Genomic DNA, 20,162 nt, shown 5'->3' on the forward strand with positions numbered 1-20,162 from the left:
CGGAATGTAGATTCTGGTTGTGTTTTGTATCTATCGCTCGCCATTCTAAAAGATTTGACCAAATTATTATGTTGGTCCAATATTTTAGATAGTTAATGAAGAATTTCATGATCAATTTCTGTCTTCATTCCATGTTTTAATAGAGTGTCGATTCTGTTGTCTATCTCATTTTCAGTATAATAGATATAGAGCTGAGCAAACTGTGATTTTTTCCCAACTTTTGGCAACAAAGAACCAATGTGATGATAATTCTGACCGCTCATCCTAAAAATATAAGGACCTTTTGATCGATTGATTGATGCATCAACTCGACCTCCCATAGATGTGAAAGCAAACATGGAGTTATAAGCCCTTATATTTTTTTTAAATTTGGAACCCTTTAGTCCAGAATCTGCCCCGAGAAGATATTTGCGTAAAAGAGGTGTTTCTTTCATGAATGGAATCTGCACACGACCTTCCATACAACAAAATGTGAATTTAGGATGTGAGACCTTTTTGGTTTTCTTGTTCCGTTCCTCGTACCATAAAATGGCACCACAATATTGACATGTGTATGTAGGGGGTCCAAAATTCCAAGGCGTTGTGTAATGAACTGTTAAATTCAACAAATAATAATATTGTAACAAAGTATCTTATTTCGTCTAAGTGAATATGGTAAGAAAAAATATTACTAAATATATTAATATTTTCATTGTACATGTAGTTTCATGCAAATATGTACCATTATTTGATGTTACACCATCTAATGGAAAGCTTGTGGACTGATATATATTCTCATCAAAAGAGAGACACGCTCTTTTTAGTTGTCCATGTTCAACTACATATTTTTAAAGTTCCAAAAGCAATGAATAAGTTATTAGTTTCAAGTATTACAAGCATGATGAATAACTAATAAAGCTCGATAAATGTAAATATATATACGTACCTGTGTGAAGAAGGCGGTTTCCTTTGTTTGTTTGACTCTTTGGATTTATATGTAATGATGTTTTATTATTATCATATCCAGCTTTACCAGGAGATTGAAGGAAATTCCCAACTGAAATATGTTAGAAATATATATATTTGTTAATATATATTAACATAAATAATTTAAATTATATAGGGATAATTTTTGTAATTTGTATAGTAGGAATAAAAATTATATTTTCAAGAATCACATACCGTTTGAGTGAAGCAATTTATTGTCACTTTTAATGTTGTCCAACTTCATAAATTTTGTGTAAAAATTCACAATTTGTAGCATCAAAATGATTCTCCTTTTTAAATCATGTTTGTATCTATTATGAATAATCATAATTTTCCGCTTAAATCTTGCATGCTTGAATATGGCCTTCTGCACGACAACATATCCATTGTTTATTGTGTCACACTGGAAATTTGATGCATATTTCCAAAGCTTTAATTTCATAATCCTTTCGTGCCGAGCTAAAGATGAAAGTTGATGTCGTAAGAGACAAACTTCTGGCGGAATATTCCTTGAGTCACCGAAATCATTAATAGTTGCAGAAATCAATTCCATTTACTCTGGTGAACAAGAAAGTGAATTCAATATCACAAAATATTCTAAAACTAACAAAACGTTTTATTACAAATCATAACAAGAGAAACCGAAAATATAAATTTTTTTTTTTCAAAAGAGATTAATTTTTTTTTCAATTATTGAAATAAGAATTGCAATGAATTTTTCGAACGAATATATACCATATGTTAGAAAGAACAAAAAAAAATCACTAAAAACAAAACAAAATAAAATGGGATTTAATTTAACCAATTCAATTTAATTTTAAACTCATGCCAGTGTCACATTGGCATTAATTTTTGTTGTGCTTATAGCCACGAACAGCGGCTTTTAGATTACTTCTTTATTAGGTTATTATTCTTCGAATTTGGTGGGTAAATTGTGAGCTTTTTCAGTTGTGTTATTATCAAATCAATTCATGCACAATAATCATTAATGTAATGTTTTTGTTATTTTCAAACCGATAAATAATTATGAATTGTTTCCATAATTGTGTATTTAGAAACAACATTAACACATTTTTTTCGGAACAAACTTCTAAGTTTGATTGATTTTAGGTATAATTACGATACCCTAAATTAATATAGAAAGTCAACAAAAATCCACTTTAACAGTTCTAATGTAAATTTAAAGGCAATTAATTTTGAGTAAATATGAACTAAAACGAAACTTGAACAAAATCTGAATTTATGTATAATATTAAGGTAGCCACATTGCATTTGAAAATGTCAATTAGTGGGATCTAAATAAATAATCACCTTGGAATTTTTTAATGGTTGTAGGAGTTAATATTACAATACACGGACTATCATCTTTGTTGTACAAATTTTGATCAAATATCTCCCCCAACTTTTTCCATAAAGTAATCTTTGCTATCATCGAGCTATCCATAAAAATTGGCACAAGTGAATAATGTAAAGAGAAAAACTCATTATAAGGATATAATATTATCATTAAATTCGAAAGTTTCGAATTACGTTATTATACAATTGGTTACTTTTTTTAATTCTAAATCACCAATATTATTATTCCCTATTTCAATATGAATATTACCACTTGACTTTTTTATTTGTGTTTATGAAGAGGTGGGGTGTGAGGAAAAGGAAAAAAATGTTTTTCTTAAGAATTAGAAAAAATAATTAGGCAATAATTCAAGGAATTGAGGTTGTTCATTCTACATTCCATTTGGATTTAGAGTGATTTTCATAAATTTTTTCTTTTATTAATTATGCTAACTGCCAAGTACTGTTGTTTATTCTACTGCGTTTGGGGGAAGATGCTTAGGCTGCCTAGAACATATTTTCTAATTAATTTTTCTTGTGAATACATTGAATAATCTCTAAGGGCTATATCCTTTTTCATTTTACTTTAACGGTTTTTCTTCAACAAATATTGGATGTATTTAGTGAAAAAGAAAATTAAAAATTAGGAAAGAATTAATAAAATTAGTGAAGTCAAATTGTCGATCAATTCTAATGATAAAACAATAATTAAAAAATATATAGTCATAGTTTTCTTGATTATATTCGACTTATTAATCTGTTAAAACTTTTTATATCTTTTTTTCCAACTTCCCCATTTGGTGAACTGTAAAAATGATATGTTTTTTCCACCCTTTGTCTCTATCTTTTTTCACTCACAAAGAGTTAATAGTTATTAATCAATTAATTTTTTTTTGTTTGCATAAGAATTAATAATATTGCACACATGTATTGTGAAATAATTGTTTGTTCATAATTATTTTTTGCATTTTTTTAGAAGTCAATAGTCAAATTAATGATATTGAATTAAGACATTTCGAAGTTTGCTATTTTGTACTTCTAAGATTTCCTAGAAATGCTTGCAAATGGGAGGCATTAATTTTTCTGTTTACTTTATCGAATTTCATAAAATTCAATTCAAACCAAAAATTGAAGGTTAGAAAAGTAGTTGGATAGTTTCATAAAATTATTATTTTATTATTTAAAAGATATGTACCACATCAATTAGGACTAAATATTAGAATCATTAGCATTGTTCCAATCACATAGGCAAAATCTATCACTCAATAGTCAAGTACATTGTACAATGCAGTCGAGAACAACTTAAGCATTTAGTTAAACCTTTTCTATCTGTTTATTTCCACAAAACACCAAACATCCAGATTGACACTGGATCCTCCGAGTCAAATATAGCTAGTTCACATTCAGAAAAGACCCGCCTCTTTTAATTGTACCTCCTGCATGCGAATTATATAACAATTAAATAAAACTACACCAGAGATTAATTAGTCAATAAATATAAACACGAAACATGTGTCTACTAATAATTCTTAAACAGGTCTAAGCTTTCAAAGTTTGCATTGAAAAATTAAAGTGAAAATCTTCAATACCTCGTGTAAATCGCATAAATTAGACAACCAAAGATTATTCAAAGATTTTTCTTTCTTACCTTATGCTTTTTCGCAAACAAGTAGATAGCAACAATTGTAAAGACAAGTGAGCAGTAATCTGTTAAAACAAAGTAATCCGGTGTTAATGAAAATAAGAACAACATATTATGTTTAAAACTAAGTTTTCATAATAATGAAATTGAGTAAACTTATTCGATAAGGATAAACAAATAGAACGCATTGACAAATTGGCATCAAATTAAATTGATCCAAAGAAATTGAGATGCTCAAATTTGATTACGTACACATTAATTTTCAAATAATTAATCCACACATTGTTTTATTCTTCAAACATCTTTAAACACATAAGCCAACACTTTCACTCTTATATATTACTGCCTTAGTAACTTGAACTTGGTGATCAGCTTTTTAATTGATTTGCAGTAGCTCACAATTAATTAAGCTTGATCATCAGTAGCTAGTATTGATCATAAAAATATTTGTTTAATTTACAATCTAAAGTTACGCTCCATACTCTATATATGTGAATTATATGTTTGCATCATCAACATTAACATTATAAAATAATCTGTGCAATAGGATGCTCTTGGAGTATTTTATTTTCATCACAAAATATATTAAAATTATATTAGACAGAGAATATATCTAACACTTTCTAAACACTAATATATAATAGTTTCTACAAAATTATGAAATATTTGTACTAAAATACCAAAATATAAATATATATAACCTAATTGGAATCAATAATCAAACTTCAAACATGTCATACTCTAAAGAAATTAAAGCATGATAGTCTGTGTGTTTGACATATTCAACTAAATGTTTGATGAGAATCTGTGATTGTTAACAGCCAATAATGGTTTCTTTAGCAACTCAACTCAACTCAGCAAAACCACAACCAATTACATTTACCAACTCAACTCCTCGCTTCCTCAATTTCCAACATTCTCTTCACATTTAAAAATGGTAGGTGGTCCTATAAATCCCATTTAAGAATGAATAATTTTTTTTTTCAGTTCCTAGTAGGTGAAGTTTCTTCCACATTTACAGAAATTTCGACAGCATCTCCCCATAATTCTCCAAGGACACGACCTAGATTTATGCATTCATCTAGTATGTACCTAGAGAACATGAGGAGCAGCTATCGAAATTTCCTTTTACGTGAAACAAAACTTCACCTACTTGGAACTTAAAAAAACTATGCATTCCCAAACTATCTAAGTTGGGACAATTCAAGAATTATTAATAGACATATGATCCTCTTGTCATCCTAAGATGACACTGATAAAACATGTGTCTACTAATAATTCTTAAACGGGTCTAAGCTTTCAAAGCATGCATTGAAAAAAAAAAAGTAAATCAATATATATATATATATATATATATATATAGTTGAGTTTATTAACATTACCTGGGTTTGGCGGAGAAAATATGAAGAAGAAGAAGTAGTTTAGACAAAAATCAAAGGGTTTTGATTTTCATTATTGATCAATTGAAATAGTAGAGTAGTGGACGCATATTTTAATCTTGAGGAAGGCTTCAGCCATACATGACGTCTTCAGCGACCATGACTTCTACACATTAATCGTAACACTGATGATATAGGATTGTTCATTGTTGACAATTTTTACAATTGGACCACTCTGTTTCAAACAAGCGTTTTAAGACTTTATTTTTCCTAATTTGGAATTTATCAATTTTATCAAGCACAAATATTTATAGTAAAAGTTATTGCCTTATTGCTATTGTGTTATAGTTTAATGTAATACCCCTAATATAATATAACTTAATATAATAATTCAGTAAGGAACCCCAAACATACCAAAAGTATAACCTGATCCCACTCATGGGACTTGAAACTGGTGGTCGTCATGCAAGTGATTCAAAAACTTTGTCTAAAACCTAAATTACTATTAAAGTTAATAATAAAGTTATTGATTGTCCACTGCGTAATAAACATTTTAATAGCACGTTTTCTTACTACTAATTAGAATGGCTCGCAGTTGGATTGAACTGTAAACAGAATCAGAATAATTTGTAGGCTTGGATGAAATAAGACTGAAGCTCTGAAAATTAACTTTATTGCTGTTGTGATTATTGGTCATTTTATGACGATGTTTTTTTTAAAGAACATTAATAGTGTAACAAATTTACACTGTCATATTTAATCAATGGTGTAAAATTTTTCATTTATGAAAACTGAATTTATCTAGTTATATCATAACCGATTAATAAACAGGTTAAAAAGTTTATTTAGTACTTAAAAAGAAGAGTTATTATGGAATACCACCTCTCTCTCTCTCTCTCTCTCTCTATATATATATATATATATATTATTGAGTTCTTACTCCTAGGTCTTTATCTCTCATGTTTCTTTGGTTGAAAGTATATTCACTTTAGAATTAGTGAAGACAAGACGCTGTGATTGTATGATTAAGAATAAAGCTGAAGGGAGATAAGACGACATCCCTTGGAGTAAAGCTGCAATTAGGGATGGCAAAATCCAGGTCCGGGTCCAGGTTTCACCTTCCCAGTTCCGGACCCGAATGATAATTTTTAATACCGGACCCGGATGTAAACTCAGATATTTTTCTTCCGAGTCCGGTCCGGGTTAAACCCGAAAAAATTCGGGTTTCCGGATTCTGGATTTATAACCCGGATGATTGCTAAAGAGAAGCAGCTTTCCATCTCTTTCTTCCTCTTTCTTTCCATCTCTTTCTTCCTCTTTCTTCAGTGAACTCCTTTCTAATCCCTAATCTATTAACACCAATAATGGAAAATTAAAAAATAAAGAAATAAAACCCAAGATACTGGAGCACACAAATTCAATTATCAAACATAATCATGATGTCTTGATGATGATGATGACAAATTGGGCTTTGTGGGGTTAGGTCGAGAAAAGGGGAGAGCATAAATGGCGGCTGGATTTTTTTTTTTCCAAATAGTAAATGAACATATGAGAGTAAATCACAACAAATTTTAGGTTTCTAGATGCAAAACAACTGGGGTTAGAAGTGCAGCAGCCAAAACTGAGATCTCAATTCGCGAAGGTGGACAAACGACGGCCAAGACATAGCTGGACAAACAATGGCTGATGATGAAAATGAACACGAACACAGTGAAGGTGGTGAAACGATGATGAGTGGTGACAATGATTTGATAAAAGGAAGGGCTGAAGAGAGAGAGGAAATGTTTAGATTTGGTTTCGCGGCCATGGCTGTGAATATGGGCATTAGGGTTGATTGTTTTAATTTTTCTATTTATATCAAAATAATTTAAAAATTAATATTAAAATAAATTTATCCAGGTCCGGGTTCCGGATATGCGGGTTTACCCAAACCCGGATCCGGACCCGGAAACGTCCGGGTTGATAATTTGAATCCGGATACCGGATTTAATTTACTCTGGTGCGGGTTGAACCCGGTCCGGATTTTGCGGGTTCGTCCGGGTCCGAGCCGGGTCCGGGTTAAATTGCCATCCCTAGCTGCAATTACAGAGAGTGGTGAACTTTCTCTATAGTTTTTTATGACTATTTCCTCGATAATCTCTGCAAATACAATATTTTAGCAAGTCATTATAGCAAAACAAATCCAAAATATACCAATAAAACTTTTCTTATATACAATAATCATGTCTAATATATCGTGAAAAGAATACCAATTTAATAGTTTAAACTATTAACTAGCTTTATAAGTGAATTTAGTCATAAGGGACACACTATCTCTAGTGTCTCCCTCTTGTCTCTCGTCAAAGAGGAGAGGAGAAAGCCGAGATCTTAAGAGAGAACTGTCTTATCATAACTAAACGAAACAATTAATTAATTTTCTTGTATGTCTCTATTCTTCATTTATTTATTATTTGTTCACCATACTTCTTTGCAACAAAAGGAAATGTGATCGGCTGTTATATACTGATTTCAAGTTAGCATAAACTTTTCGCTTTTCTGAGTTTTGGCAATGAGGTGTGTTTCCGTAGGGGATTAGCTCTTATATGTATTTAGATGATGTAGAAATCTTTTTTATCAATTAATTAAACATAAAAAAATTATTATTAATTATTTATTGTACTACATGAATGATATATATATTAAAACACTTAAATTCAAAGGTCCACAACAATCCCATTATCAATGCAATAAAAACTCAATATAGTATCATAAAAATCTTATTATTAATTGTTTTCCAAAGAGCTCTAGCAAAAGAACTAGTGCAAATTTTAGCTGCACGACGGCATATTATTAACACAGATCATGAGAACGTTTTGGCTGAAGGAATAAATCAAATGATATGACCGACCCCGGAAAAATAAGGATTTTGCTATGCTTATGGAATTTAATAGTTGACCTTGAGGTAAACTTAAGTGAGAACCTTGGGAATTAGCCTGAAAGCAATGACTCTTGGAGTTTGTGACTGTTATGGAAAATATAAAATACTCAATAAAGTAAAAAGTGATGTCCCCAAGAATGAGGAGCAACAGAATTATGTTCTCCTAGGAATGGTGAGTAACACAATCATGCTCCCCCGTGAATGAGGAGCATCAGAACTATACCTGCTCCCCCAAGAATGGGAGCAAGAATTATGCTTCCCCGAGAATGTGGAACATGAGATTTATGCTCCCTAAGGAGTAGAATTATGGTCTCCAAGAATGGGGTCCAAGAGCGGAGGATGGCAAAAGTCACGAATCCAGACAACCCTTGACCCAGTTTTAGATTATGGGCTGAACAGAAAAAACCAAATGTAAATAGAGGAGTTATTGTTGAATCAAACCCAATAAAATAAAAGTCGACAATAAAAAACATTGCTTGATCCAGAAGCAAATTAAATAGAGTTTGACATAAATACAATCTATGAAAATGTAGAAATATTTTGTAATTAAAATTTTAGAGGATAGAGAAGAGTTAGATAGAGTTTAAATTTTAAAAAAACTTTATCTATAAAAGACTATAAAGCATAAGCCTCTCATAGTGTAAGACACTAAAAAAAAAAAATAGCAAAGAGGGGAAGAGACCTCAGTAAAGTAACAAAAGACTACAAATCTTTCATCATGACTATCATGCTTCTCTCAATAACTGATGATTGTAGCAAAATGAGGGGATTCACGCACATATCGGCAACAATGACACTTCTCTATCAGGCCTGCATAAATTGTAATTTCATAATGCAAAAAAATAGGAATTCCATTTAAAGTCATAATTGGAGGCTTGTGAAATAATTGAGAAGGTCAAATATTATCATCATAGATAGTATTGCATTGAATGTGCAAGCCTCTATGATTGATGTGCCTTTGATCTTAATTAATTAAAAATAAAAAATATGTGAACCGTAGATATTTATTTAGATTTTTTTTTAATTCCTAAACTTAATTCCTTTTGATTTTTGAACGGCTGGCATAGCCACAAGAGTAATTACTATAATTTTTGGTAGAGAATATTACAGAGTAATTCTTATCCTGAGGTATATTTTTATTTCACATGTTATTAGCTTTTATTGTGAGGTATATTTTTATTTTACATGCTAGCCCAACTTAGATTCATATGATAACGTAGTAAATGGAATATTTTATCCGATTTTATCTAGTAAATTAGTAATATATAGATTGTTAATAAACTTATCATGATAAAAAAAAAAATTCTTTATCGAATGCCGCTAGTATCTGGTAGAAGAATTTTTATTTCCTTGTTGGGAAAAAAAATAAATAAATATGACAATTTTTTTTAAATCTCACTTATTTTTTAGACTAAAAATCTTACGATCAATGCAATGAATGTGATGTTTTATTTATCTTTATTATAGATTAAATAAATCACATGAATGGGAATTAAAATAAAAAATATGAAAAAAATTAATGATAAAAATATTTTGCTTGTACTTTTTTATGTTATAAGCATTTTCTTATAATAAATATATAAGAAAAATATTATGAAATGATAAAAAAAAATTATAAGATAAATAATAAAATATTTTTCTTGTACTTTTTACATGTAATTTTAAAATATTATAAATATTAATTATAAGAAAACGTTTACAAAATAAAAAAGTACAAGAAGTTTTCTATTATTATTATTTTTATTCATATCAAAACATATATTCTTGTTTTTAATACTTAATTTTTTTTATTTTAATTTCCATTTATGTGATTTGTTTAATCTATAATAAATATAAATAAAAGTGTATTTGAAAATAAAGACAATATTGTAAATTTATGCTGTCAAGAGATTATTGGTTATTATGAAAATAATAGAGGGTAAATGGTATATATTGATTATGAGAAATTGACAATCTTCCCTTATAAATAATTTTTAAAAAAAGAATAGTAATAAATGACGAAATTAAATTTGTCAATAATGAGGATATGAATTGGCAGTCCAATTACGAATGAGCACCACCGTTGATGTATTAAAAAGGAGCATATCTTATCATGTTGATTTTGAGGATCTTACTAATCACTACAATTGGATCAACTTTGGATCAAAGGGTAAACAGATTTTCCAGATAAAGAGGCAAATAAAAATAGGGAGATTGAATTTTCAAGCAGAGAATTCACATTAAATTTGATCGCACAAGGAATATTGATGTAACAACTTGAGATAATCAATATTGTTCTACTCTGATTGCATCTCTCAGCATTTCATAAGCATCTTTTGGCCGTGATACCTTCACACCAGCAGTGAACCAAAGTTTATCAGACTTGTAACTCTCAACAGCCACACCTGTGACTTTAACCCAAACAAGCACCTTAATCTTCATTCCTTCAACTCCAGACAGCTTTCCCCTTGACAATGTCCCTTTGACGCGAGTCGCGTATCTTACAACAGATGAGTCCTTGAAGCTCACCGCACATGGAGATGGCAAGTATACGATCAGCTTTGATCGCGATTCATCAAAGTCATAACATGTTATGTTCCGGGGAAAGAGTCCGGGGGGAATATTGCACTCGCGGAGAAGATCCGGCAATGCCTTAAGTGGCTTACCTATTTAAACAAATTGAAAAAATTAGTCAATAAGTTTGTTCATTTCTAAGAATGCGTGCATGTTATTGCTTGTTTGTTGAGTTGAATTGAGGTAAAAGTACTACATACCTTTGAGCATGCTGAATATCAATTTTGCCTTTTCCTCAAGAGTGTTTGATAAAGACTGGAATTGCAAGCAACACGTATGATAAAAACACAATAGGCATGAAGAAATGAATATATTGATGAAAGGCTCAAAACAATGATGCATTCATCGACATATCAAACAAGATCTTTGAGTAATTAATCAACAAGAAAAACAACCAAGAATGCAAGATTTGTTATGTTATATTAATAATGCAATTTGAAATAAAATATAGGGTGCGTTTGGGATTGAGGTGCTATGCTATAATTGCTGTGGAAAAAAATTTTAACTATGAAACAAAAATTAATAATATATAGTAAATGTAAATTTTAAATAATAATTTTGATAAAATTATTAAAGATATAATAGATTTTTTTATTATACAAATGGAAAATCATATCAACATAACTTTCAAGTTACAGCAGCTAATGTTCACCAAACACTTTAGTACTGTAGCTTTAAAGGTATAGCTGTCCAACCTCAATTCCAAACGCACCCATAATGTATTGTATAAATTATGAACGACACATATAGAGAGGTCTTGGGTAATGTGGGAGAGTTCTTCTTTGGCTTTCTTGGAAACCCAGAAGGTACCAACTTTTGTTAGTCTTTTCCATTTAATTTCTTTTTTCTCTTCACTCACAAGCTTTTCTCAGTTGAAGAATGAAAGAGAAGATTAGATGCTATTAGAGCTAGCCAGACCACAAGCTTCAGAAAATCTCTGTCTCTCTGCTAAAACGCTATACAATGGACAAACAAGATGTCCCTATGTGAAAAAATTAGATAAAAGTTATTAAAAAAAAAAGGAACATCTATGCAAGAAAATAAATAATTTCATTTAAGAACTTATTATCTGTATGTCGTGTGATTATAATTTACAAACTTGTAAATTCAACCAAAATCTTAATTCCGCCACTCCTCAAACCAAATTTTGAGGGAAAAAAAATCTTCTTTAATTTATATTTATGCATAGAGTGAGTTAGTAATTATTAATATTCTTACAAGTGATGCATTAGACTTCATTAATTAAAAAAATAAATTTTTTGTTAATGTATTTAAAAAATTAATAACATGACAAATTAGTCTATATTCATAAAAGGATTAATGAGTTTGTTAGACAAATAAAAACGACGCAAAACAGAAGTAAAAAATAGCAAATAACTGAATTTCAAGATAAATTTATTAAATTCATCAATTGTCTGACGAATAAAATTTTAAGTCCCTTTTATATGATAACCCTAGCATGTGAAATGACCTATACGGTTAAATTCCATTACTTAATAAGATCCTAATTACTGAAATAAAAAGAAACAAAACGAAAAAGAAAGCAAACGGCAATCTACTACGGTTGGGCAAATAACTTGATTTAGGTTTTGATCAAACACGAATGATGCCTCCAATTTGATCTGGTGGGATTTGGCGAATCGAATCGAATCGTGATCAAATTGGGTTAACACTAAATTAATTATTTAATAGGGGGTTTATTACATAATTATTTTAGATATAATCTCAGGAATGGGTAAATAACCTACCCAATCCGATTTGATAGCAGTAGTTTATTTTTATTTTTGTTTGTTTAATTTCGTGGCAGTAGTTTTTTTTTTTTTTGGTTGAAAATTGGTATAAAAAATATTAAAGTGGGATAATTACATCAAAATAATCTTCTAACAACTAAAATGATTTTTAAAAAACTCAAAATAAACAAAAAAACTTAAAATTAACCCTAATTTGAATATTATCCGAATCCACCCGAATTTGATTTTAATCCGAATCCAATCTGAACTCAACCTAAATTTTTTTTCTCCAATCTGCTCCAATCCAAATATAATTCTATTAGATTGAATCGTATTATAAATTTGGATTGAGTTCGGATAAATTTTTACCCATCTTAACCAATTGGAAACCCAGTCCAATCGATCTGAACTCATCCGAACCTGAATTTCTCCACCGATACAATCTACGTAAAAAAAGGTATAGCTTAAGCCAGCCTTCGATATTTTATAATTGGCATACAAAAACAGCTTATCTCTTTCGCATGCATTAATAGCTTGAAAGTTGAGAAAATGACGAATTTTTGTTTCTTTTGCTTTGCTGATAAATATGAACAGAATTGATAATTTTGCTGCTTGTCCATCTTGTTTTAAGGTCCGTGACAGTTTTATTAGTTGAGTTATAATTTTGAAGAGTGAGTAATACTACTCTTTCAAAATTGAAATATAAAATTTGTTATCTAAATAATTTGACACGTATTTAAGTAAAATTTAGAAGCACAACATTGAATTTAAATAAATAATATATGTTGTTTTAATTTATATTTATGCATAGTAGGTTAGCCTAGTGTGTGTAAAATGGAAATTAAAAGACATATAAAATTGGCCAAAAGTAGTCCCATAAAATTTTATTGTAATTATTAATATTCTTACAATTAAAATATTATAATTCATTAACTAATAAAATAAATTATTTGTTAATGTATTTAAAAAATTAATAACATGATAAATTAGTTTGTGTTAGAGTTAGCAAATTGCGGGCTTGAGTCAGCCTTTTTCAAGTATTAGACCAAGCCCAAATAATTTGTTCTCGGCCCAGGCCCTTCCAAAACCCATCCAAACTTAAATGGGTTGGAATTAGGTGGGCCTGAGCCGGGCTTGGGCCTATAATATTTTTTAAAAATAAATTTTTACTAAAGTTATAAATAATTTAAAAAAACTTAAATCAAGATGACTATCCAATAGATTAATAGTCAAATGCACAAAATAATACTAATACAATATACTAAAGAGCCATCATGCATAATTAATATTAAATGGTTGACGAATAAATTTATTTTGATTGCTATAACAGCACAATAATAGTTTTCATATTATTTTGATTTATTCCTCACTTATTGTCTAACCAATTAATTCCCATAAATTCAGAAAAATCTATTATTCCTTTCATAGCTCTTACATATTAAACATTTCTCTACTTAAAGATTGTTGGAAAACTATAATTCACATATGTTTGATTTAAGTCAATGACTGTAAAAGGAAAGAAACAAAATATTAATTCAAGTTTCAACAGTGACAAAATAAATAAAAATAGAAGAGTGTATTATTAACAAACCAATATATCCTTATCATTTCTCCCTAAAAGAAAAAAAAATCCTTATAACCAAAAAAGGAGAAAAATAAAAAATAAAGAACCTAGTTTCCAAAAAGAAAACCTACCACCCGTTTTGGGCCGGGCCGCGTTAAATCGGAATTTATTAAGACTGGCCCAGTTAGCAATTCTAGAAAGTAGAAACATGGGCTATGATGCCTACTATTAATCATTATGAAAACTCCTCCACAATGCCCAGGAGCTTTTTTTTTTTAATTTATAATTTTGCCATTAACCAGGCCCATTTAAAGCAGGCTTCAAATTTTAGGGCCATGTCCATGATTTTAGATAGGGACCGGGCTTAGAGCGTGTGGGCTTGGGGCTGCTTTTTTGCCAACCATACTCTATGTTCATATAAGGATTAATGAGTTTGTTAGACAAATAAAAATGATGCAAAACATAAGCAAAAAATAGCAAACAACCGAATTTCTAGATAAATTTATTAAATTGATTAACCCTCTCACAAATAAAGTTCTAAGTCCCTTTTATATGATAAACCTAACATGTGCAATTACCTATAAGGGTAAATTGGAATTGCTTAATAAAATTCTAATTACTAAAATAAAAAGAAACCAAATAGCAATCTACTAGGGATGGGCAAATAATTCAACTTGACCCGATCCGATCTGAAATTTTGGGTTCTGATTGAATGTGAATGAGGCCTCCAATTCGATCTGCTGGGATTTAATCGAATCATGTTAATACTAAATTAGTTATTTAATAGGGGGTTTATTAAATTACTATTTAAGATATAATCATAATTAAGTAAAATTTAGAAGCACAACATTGAATTTAAATAAATAATATATTGTTTTGAAGCTCACAATTACAGGAATTGAAAATTTATAGTTGTACTGTAAAGTTTGTGTTAAATTTTATCGTTCAAAAGTATGAAAAAAAAGGTGGGAATATTTCTACCCCAACCCACCCCACTTCTAAAAAATATTTACAATAAATACAGATTTTTTCTTATAAATACAAGTCAACAAAAAAAATTTATGCAATTAATCAAATAAATCATTCTTTTTTTTTCTTACTTAGTTTTTTTCTTTTTACTATTAAAGTAGCTTTAATATAAGTTCTATTTAATTATTTTACTTTATGACATAAAATGACCCATTGTTGTATCTAATACTTTAGGTACTTGATTTTGTGACTTATGATCTAACTTCTTAAATGAAGTCTAGTGATTTTTAATATTTTACCTGTAAATGACATAAATTTGATAGCCTAATAATTTAATGAGTATTTTCTCATAAAGACATTATGTTAGTTTAATTAAAAATTAATAATCATACTAATAAAGTAGAATTAACTATTTAGAAACAATGAATTTTGTATAAAATTAAAAAATTGTTGAAGTTAAATTAAATTTTTGATATTTTTATTAAAAATTAATAATCATACTAATAAAGTAGAATTAACTATTTAGAAACAATGAATTTTGTATAAAATTAAAAAATTGTTGAAGTTCAATTAAATTTTTGATATTTTTACCCTTTAAGGGTAAAATAGTCAATTCAAATTTAGGTTGAAGCAATCTTATTAGTTAAATATAATAAAAACATCTAAGTTACAACAAAATAAATTAAGATAAATTTAATTGATTAATGTTTCTGAATTTTTCTTTATTTGAACTTTTTGTAATTATTCTCTAAAAGTGTGATGAATTTACAGAAATTATGGGGTGGAAATATTGCCACAAAGGTGTTTTATTTATACAATATTGTACACTATTTTTTCACTACCAAATATAGATTTAGAGCATGTGTCCTTTTTTTAAGTATTATTTAATATTAATTATTGCATTTGATACAAATCAAATATTATATTTTTTAATTTATGTTTTAACTGAAAAATGAAAAAGATGCTCAACTCCACTGCAGACAATCATATTTTACTAAGAAATCTAAATAATCGATTAATATAAATACTAAAATATTTATTAGTAGACAATATACCAATAGCACATTATTTATTATTAAAAAAGAAAGCTGCTCAAGCGCAGTAAAGGCCCATATATTATACTAACAAGTTACTTGCTGCCACACATAATAACACGTCAATACTAGACTCTTTTAACTGCCCAAGATAATGCAAAGGCCACGGAGTCCCCACTAAGAAAACAAAATCAAAAGCAAAAACAAGCAATTCAAGCGACACTGCGCTTATGTTACCACCTGAGACAAATCTCAAGTGGAAACCTTATTCTAAAAATTAATTCAAGCCAAGCTGTAATATTTTGCTCACTCGGGGCAGCAATGGTACATGAAGAACATCTCCATGTCGCGGCCACAGTCTGCGCACTGCACCGTCCCTGGAATTGCCCCATTAACGCCGGCAAGGATAAGACGATTGCAATGCTTTCCAGGGTGAATTTTTTGCAGATAATTGTTGAGTGCTTGAATAAAACCGTTTCGAAGAGCATCATCTTGCCATTCATGAAATTTTTCCATGCAATCTATAGCCGCCGTGCCCTTAGCCCTTGCCGTTTCTTGTGTTTTTCCCCTCCAAAATATTGCCCATCCTTGATCACTGCTGTTTGGGAGAAATACGTCGACGAGACCAGGCATGGTGAGCAGATATCTGATGGCAGAGTTCTGCGAACCGGTATGTCCCGTAAAAGCCTGGTGCGCGGGGGAATAGGAGCAGAAATATCCTGCTCATCCGCGAGCACGTCATCCGCGAGGTCAATTTCCTGTAAGAGGCATAAGGCCATTCCGGCTCGAGGTCGAGAGGCGAGGAGACCCAACCGACGGCAGCTGGCAAGACAGGCTCCCCAGCCCGAGAATCTAGGCACGACAGCCACGCTTTCCCCAGAACCGTGGCGTAACACGCAAGATCCCGCGTTTGCCCATAACGCAGCAGTCAGAGCCCCATACCGTCTCGGAAAAAGCGGAAGACTGGGATTCAGGGGAAGCCTATAAAAAGGAAGCCAACGAAGGTAAGGGGGTTGGCATTTTTGGAGATTAAAACAAAAAGCAATTTTGATTCTAAAAGAGAGAAAAATAACCTAACAGCCATAACATTTGTGGCAAGCGTTCCCCGAACCTTCATATCTGACTTGAGCGTCGGAGGGTTTGCGCCGGGAAAACAACCGGCGTACCCTGACTTGTCTGTGTGCGCAGGAACCTCTGGAGAAGAAGCCTCGCGAGGAGACCCCCTGGTCGTGAAGAAGTTGATCGAGCAGACATCCTGGTCGTAGAACGAGGAGTACCGGAATCTCGCATCAACGACTGCCATCAAAACTAAGTAGTGTCATCATCTCTCGCATTATGTTGTCTTTTTCTACAGACATGCCATGTTGCAGTTTCCAGTAGAGCATTCTCTCCAATCGTGCCCAAAAGAACCACATTTTTGTGGCATCAATCACGATATGACTCGATTCCGTCTTAGTGATGCTGCTGCTGATTTCTTCCAGTCGCTTCTTTGCATTTTTCTTTCCAACATAAGCCATTCCCCAGTTAATTTGAGCTTTACTTGCTACATCTTTTGCTGAGTTTCTGAATTTTCTGATCCACGCCTCATCGTTACCTCCGTACAAGCATATGAATCTCTCTTCTTTCATCTGATAAAAGTACATTACATTTCAGTATTAATAATGTTAATATCACATTGACATACTAATATTGTTCGATGAAATTAATTGAAATGTAAGTACCCATTCAAGTATGGTTGCATCAATGTCACCAACAAGTAGCTCAAGTGTCCAGGGCTTTTCCTTCCAAAGTGCTTCTTCCGTTTCAGCAGTGAAAGGGAAGGCCGAAATTCCCCATATCCACAACGTGTGGAAAGCATTTTGGTTCAAAATCCTCCCTTGTGGATCCACTGACACTATGATCGCCTTCTTTGAGTACTTCCATTCCTCTTTGACGTACTTAATGACTGCAGGTTGAATCATCGCAGGATCTTGGATAGAGTACCATGGCATCCTTTTTTGTAGATTCTTAAATTTGTCCAAGGCTTGTTGCCTATCAATTGATCCGTCCACAATTGGAAGCCACACAATTCTACACTCTTTGCTTTCTTTGAGGTCTTTATACATATTACTAAGAAACAAAATTTCTTCTTGGGAAATATCATCAGGGCGCGAGATAAGTAATAACACATGCTTTTTCTTCAATACGTGAATTTGAACCTGTTTGCATAGATAGAAGTCTATTGTTTCAAATGCAATAACGGAGTTAATTTGTAGCCGGAAAAATGCATGTATAGAAAAGAATTTGGCAACAAACCGTGGTCCTGGTTTCACCATCCACAAGATCCTCAGCATAAATCAATGCTCTCAGAACCTTAATATTGTCCCGGTTATGTTTTCCAAGAATGCGCACGAGATTATTATATTCTTTAATTTGCCTAATCTTATCTGCGTCCATGGTAAGGATATATCAGAGGTGAAAAAACATTATAACTGGAACTTTCAAAGAGGGCAGAGATCAAACTTCCTAAATGTACATTCTTAAGGGCTCACCAATTTGTTGACGCCAAAACTCAATTTGCTTCGTGAGGTTCTCGGACACGTGTATGTTGCTGACCTTATAAGTCAACGTTGATAGTTCCAATTCATGGGTGGTTGATGGAGTGTACCTGAAATATAGTGACAGAGTTGGTATATATATACATGTATGAATGGTGATTAAATTGTGTTTGTAGATGCCTTACAAGCCTCTGAAGCTTAAAATTCGTGAATTGCAAGCTACAATACTTCGAAAGGTCCAATATGCAGCATGGTAATGATCCTGGTCCATGGACATTGCTTTTCCGTCATTTGAAATATATCGAGAAGGTAGCTGCTTGAACTCAACAATGCAATTTGTTAAATCCAACATGGCCCCGATGAGATTGTTGAGTTCATCAAATTGGGGCTTTAAAGCGTCATAACCCGTTGGAATTTCTGGCAGTTGCTTAAGCACAGCCACAGAGTTGGCAAGTGAGTTCTGCGTGCAGAGCTGAGCAACAAGCCAGAATTCCCCGTAATTCACAGCAAAAGCTGCTAAGGATAGCACCATTTTTGCATCCCACGAGTAGCTGGAAAGAGTCTTGAATAAAGCCATAGTTGTTGCAAGTGCATCTCCTCCTCCCTTGCATGATATCTGAAGGTACATGTATGCAAATTTAATGTCAGGGCATTTTTCAACACATTTCAAGGTCAACGTTCATAATTAAAAGCAGAATTAATATTAGACTTGTAGACATCTTTTTCTTTTCTTGCTTAAGTTACAAAAAAGTAGTAGAAGCTAAAGCAAAAAAGAAAGAAAGTGAGAAACTGCACTCTGAGATATAGAAGACTTAACTCCTGTTTGGGATTAAGGTGTTTATCTTTTAAGTTACAGTTGTTATGGAAAAAAAAACTATAGTTATGAAACCTAATTTAATAATATGTGGTAAATATAAATTTTAAATAATAATTTTAACAAAATTATTAAACATATAATAAATTTTTTATTAAGTAAAAAATCATATTAATATAACTTTTAAGTTATAATAACTAGTATTTATTTTAGTACTGTAATTCAAAAATTACGGTGTCTAATCGAAATCTCAAACGCATCTTTAAAAATGTCTAAGTAACAGTCGTATATCCAATGCATTCAAAAGTAGCAAGTAATCAAAAATTACCTCACAACAGATTTTGTGTATTATATCAGACAATGGTTCAGGCGTACTGAAAGCAGCCAGGCTTTTATTATCGTGCAATGCGTCCATATGTTCACGTTTGCCCTACGAAAATGGCCACCAAATTACATTCATTATCATACGCTGTGCTAGTGAATTGATTGGCATAATTAACAGTATAGAAGAATGAGATTAAAATTTACGTTGGGTACTCCATCAATATTGCTAGGAGTGGCAGTGGCACGACGAAAAATATCTTCAATGATACTGAGAATAGGTCTAACATCAACTTCATGGCCAGCCGGAGCATGGTTTGCCAGAACTTGTTTCATCATCTTTGCACTGTCATCGGATGCTGAGATCATCCGGAGGTCGTTTCTCAGGGCCATTTCCTGGA

The 20,162-nt window shown here is 31.3% G+C and overlaps 2 protein-coding genes across 2 annotated transcripts; both read right to left on the reverse strand.

Moving 5' to 3' along the window:
- Positions 1 to 10,452: 10,452 nt before the first annotated feature.
- Positions 10,453 to 12,031, reverse strand: LOC18047659 (uncharacterized protein At5g01610). Its single transcript, XM_006440606.2, has 4 exons — positions 12,011 to 12,031; positions 11,535 to 11,654; positions 10,993 to 11,047; positions 10,453 to 10,884 (listed from the first exon to the last, which is right to left on the reverse strand). Exons 1-4 carry the CDS (start codon positions 12,029 to 12,031, stop codon positions 10,505 to 10,507), a joined length of 576 nt encoding a protein of 191 aa, XP_006440669.2. The 3' UTR covers positions 10,453 to 10,504.
- Positions 12,032 to 16,395: 4,364 nt separating this feature from the next.
- LOC18047660 (protein SIEVE ELEMENT OCCLUSION B) lies at positions 16,396 to 20,162 on the reverse strand. The gene is made up of 8 exons (XM_024189890.1): positions 19,969 to 20,162; positions 19,769 to 19,870; positions 18,812 to 19,242; positions 18,621 to 18,736; positions 18,385 to 18,515; positions 17,811 to 18,287; positions 17,390 to 17,717; positions 16,396 to 16,688 (listed from the first exon to the last, which is right to left on the reverse strand). The coding sequence occupies exons 1-8, from the start codon at positions 20,152 to 20,154 to the stop codon at positions 16,396 to 16,398; spliced, it is 2,064 nt and encodes a 687-aa protein (XP_024045658.1). The 5' UTR covers positions 20,155 to 20,162.

This window comes from Citrus clementina, unplaced genomic scaffold (genome assembly GCF_000493195.1).
Source record: "Citrus clementina cultivar Clemenules unplaced genomic scaffold, Citrus_clementina_v1.0 scaffold_3, whole genome shotgun sequence".
NCBI lineage: Eukaryota > Viridiplantae > Streptophyta > Magnoliopsida > Sapindales > Rutaceae > Citrus > Citrus x clementina.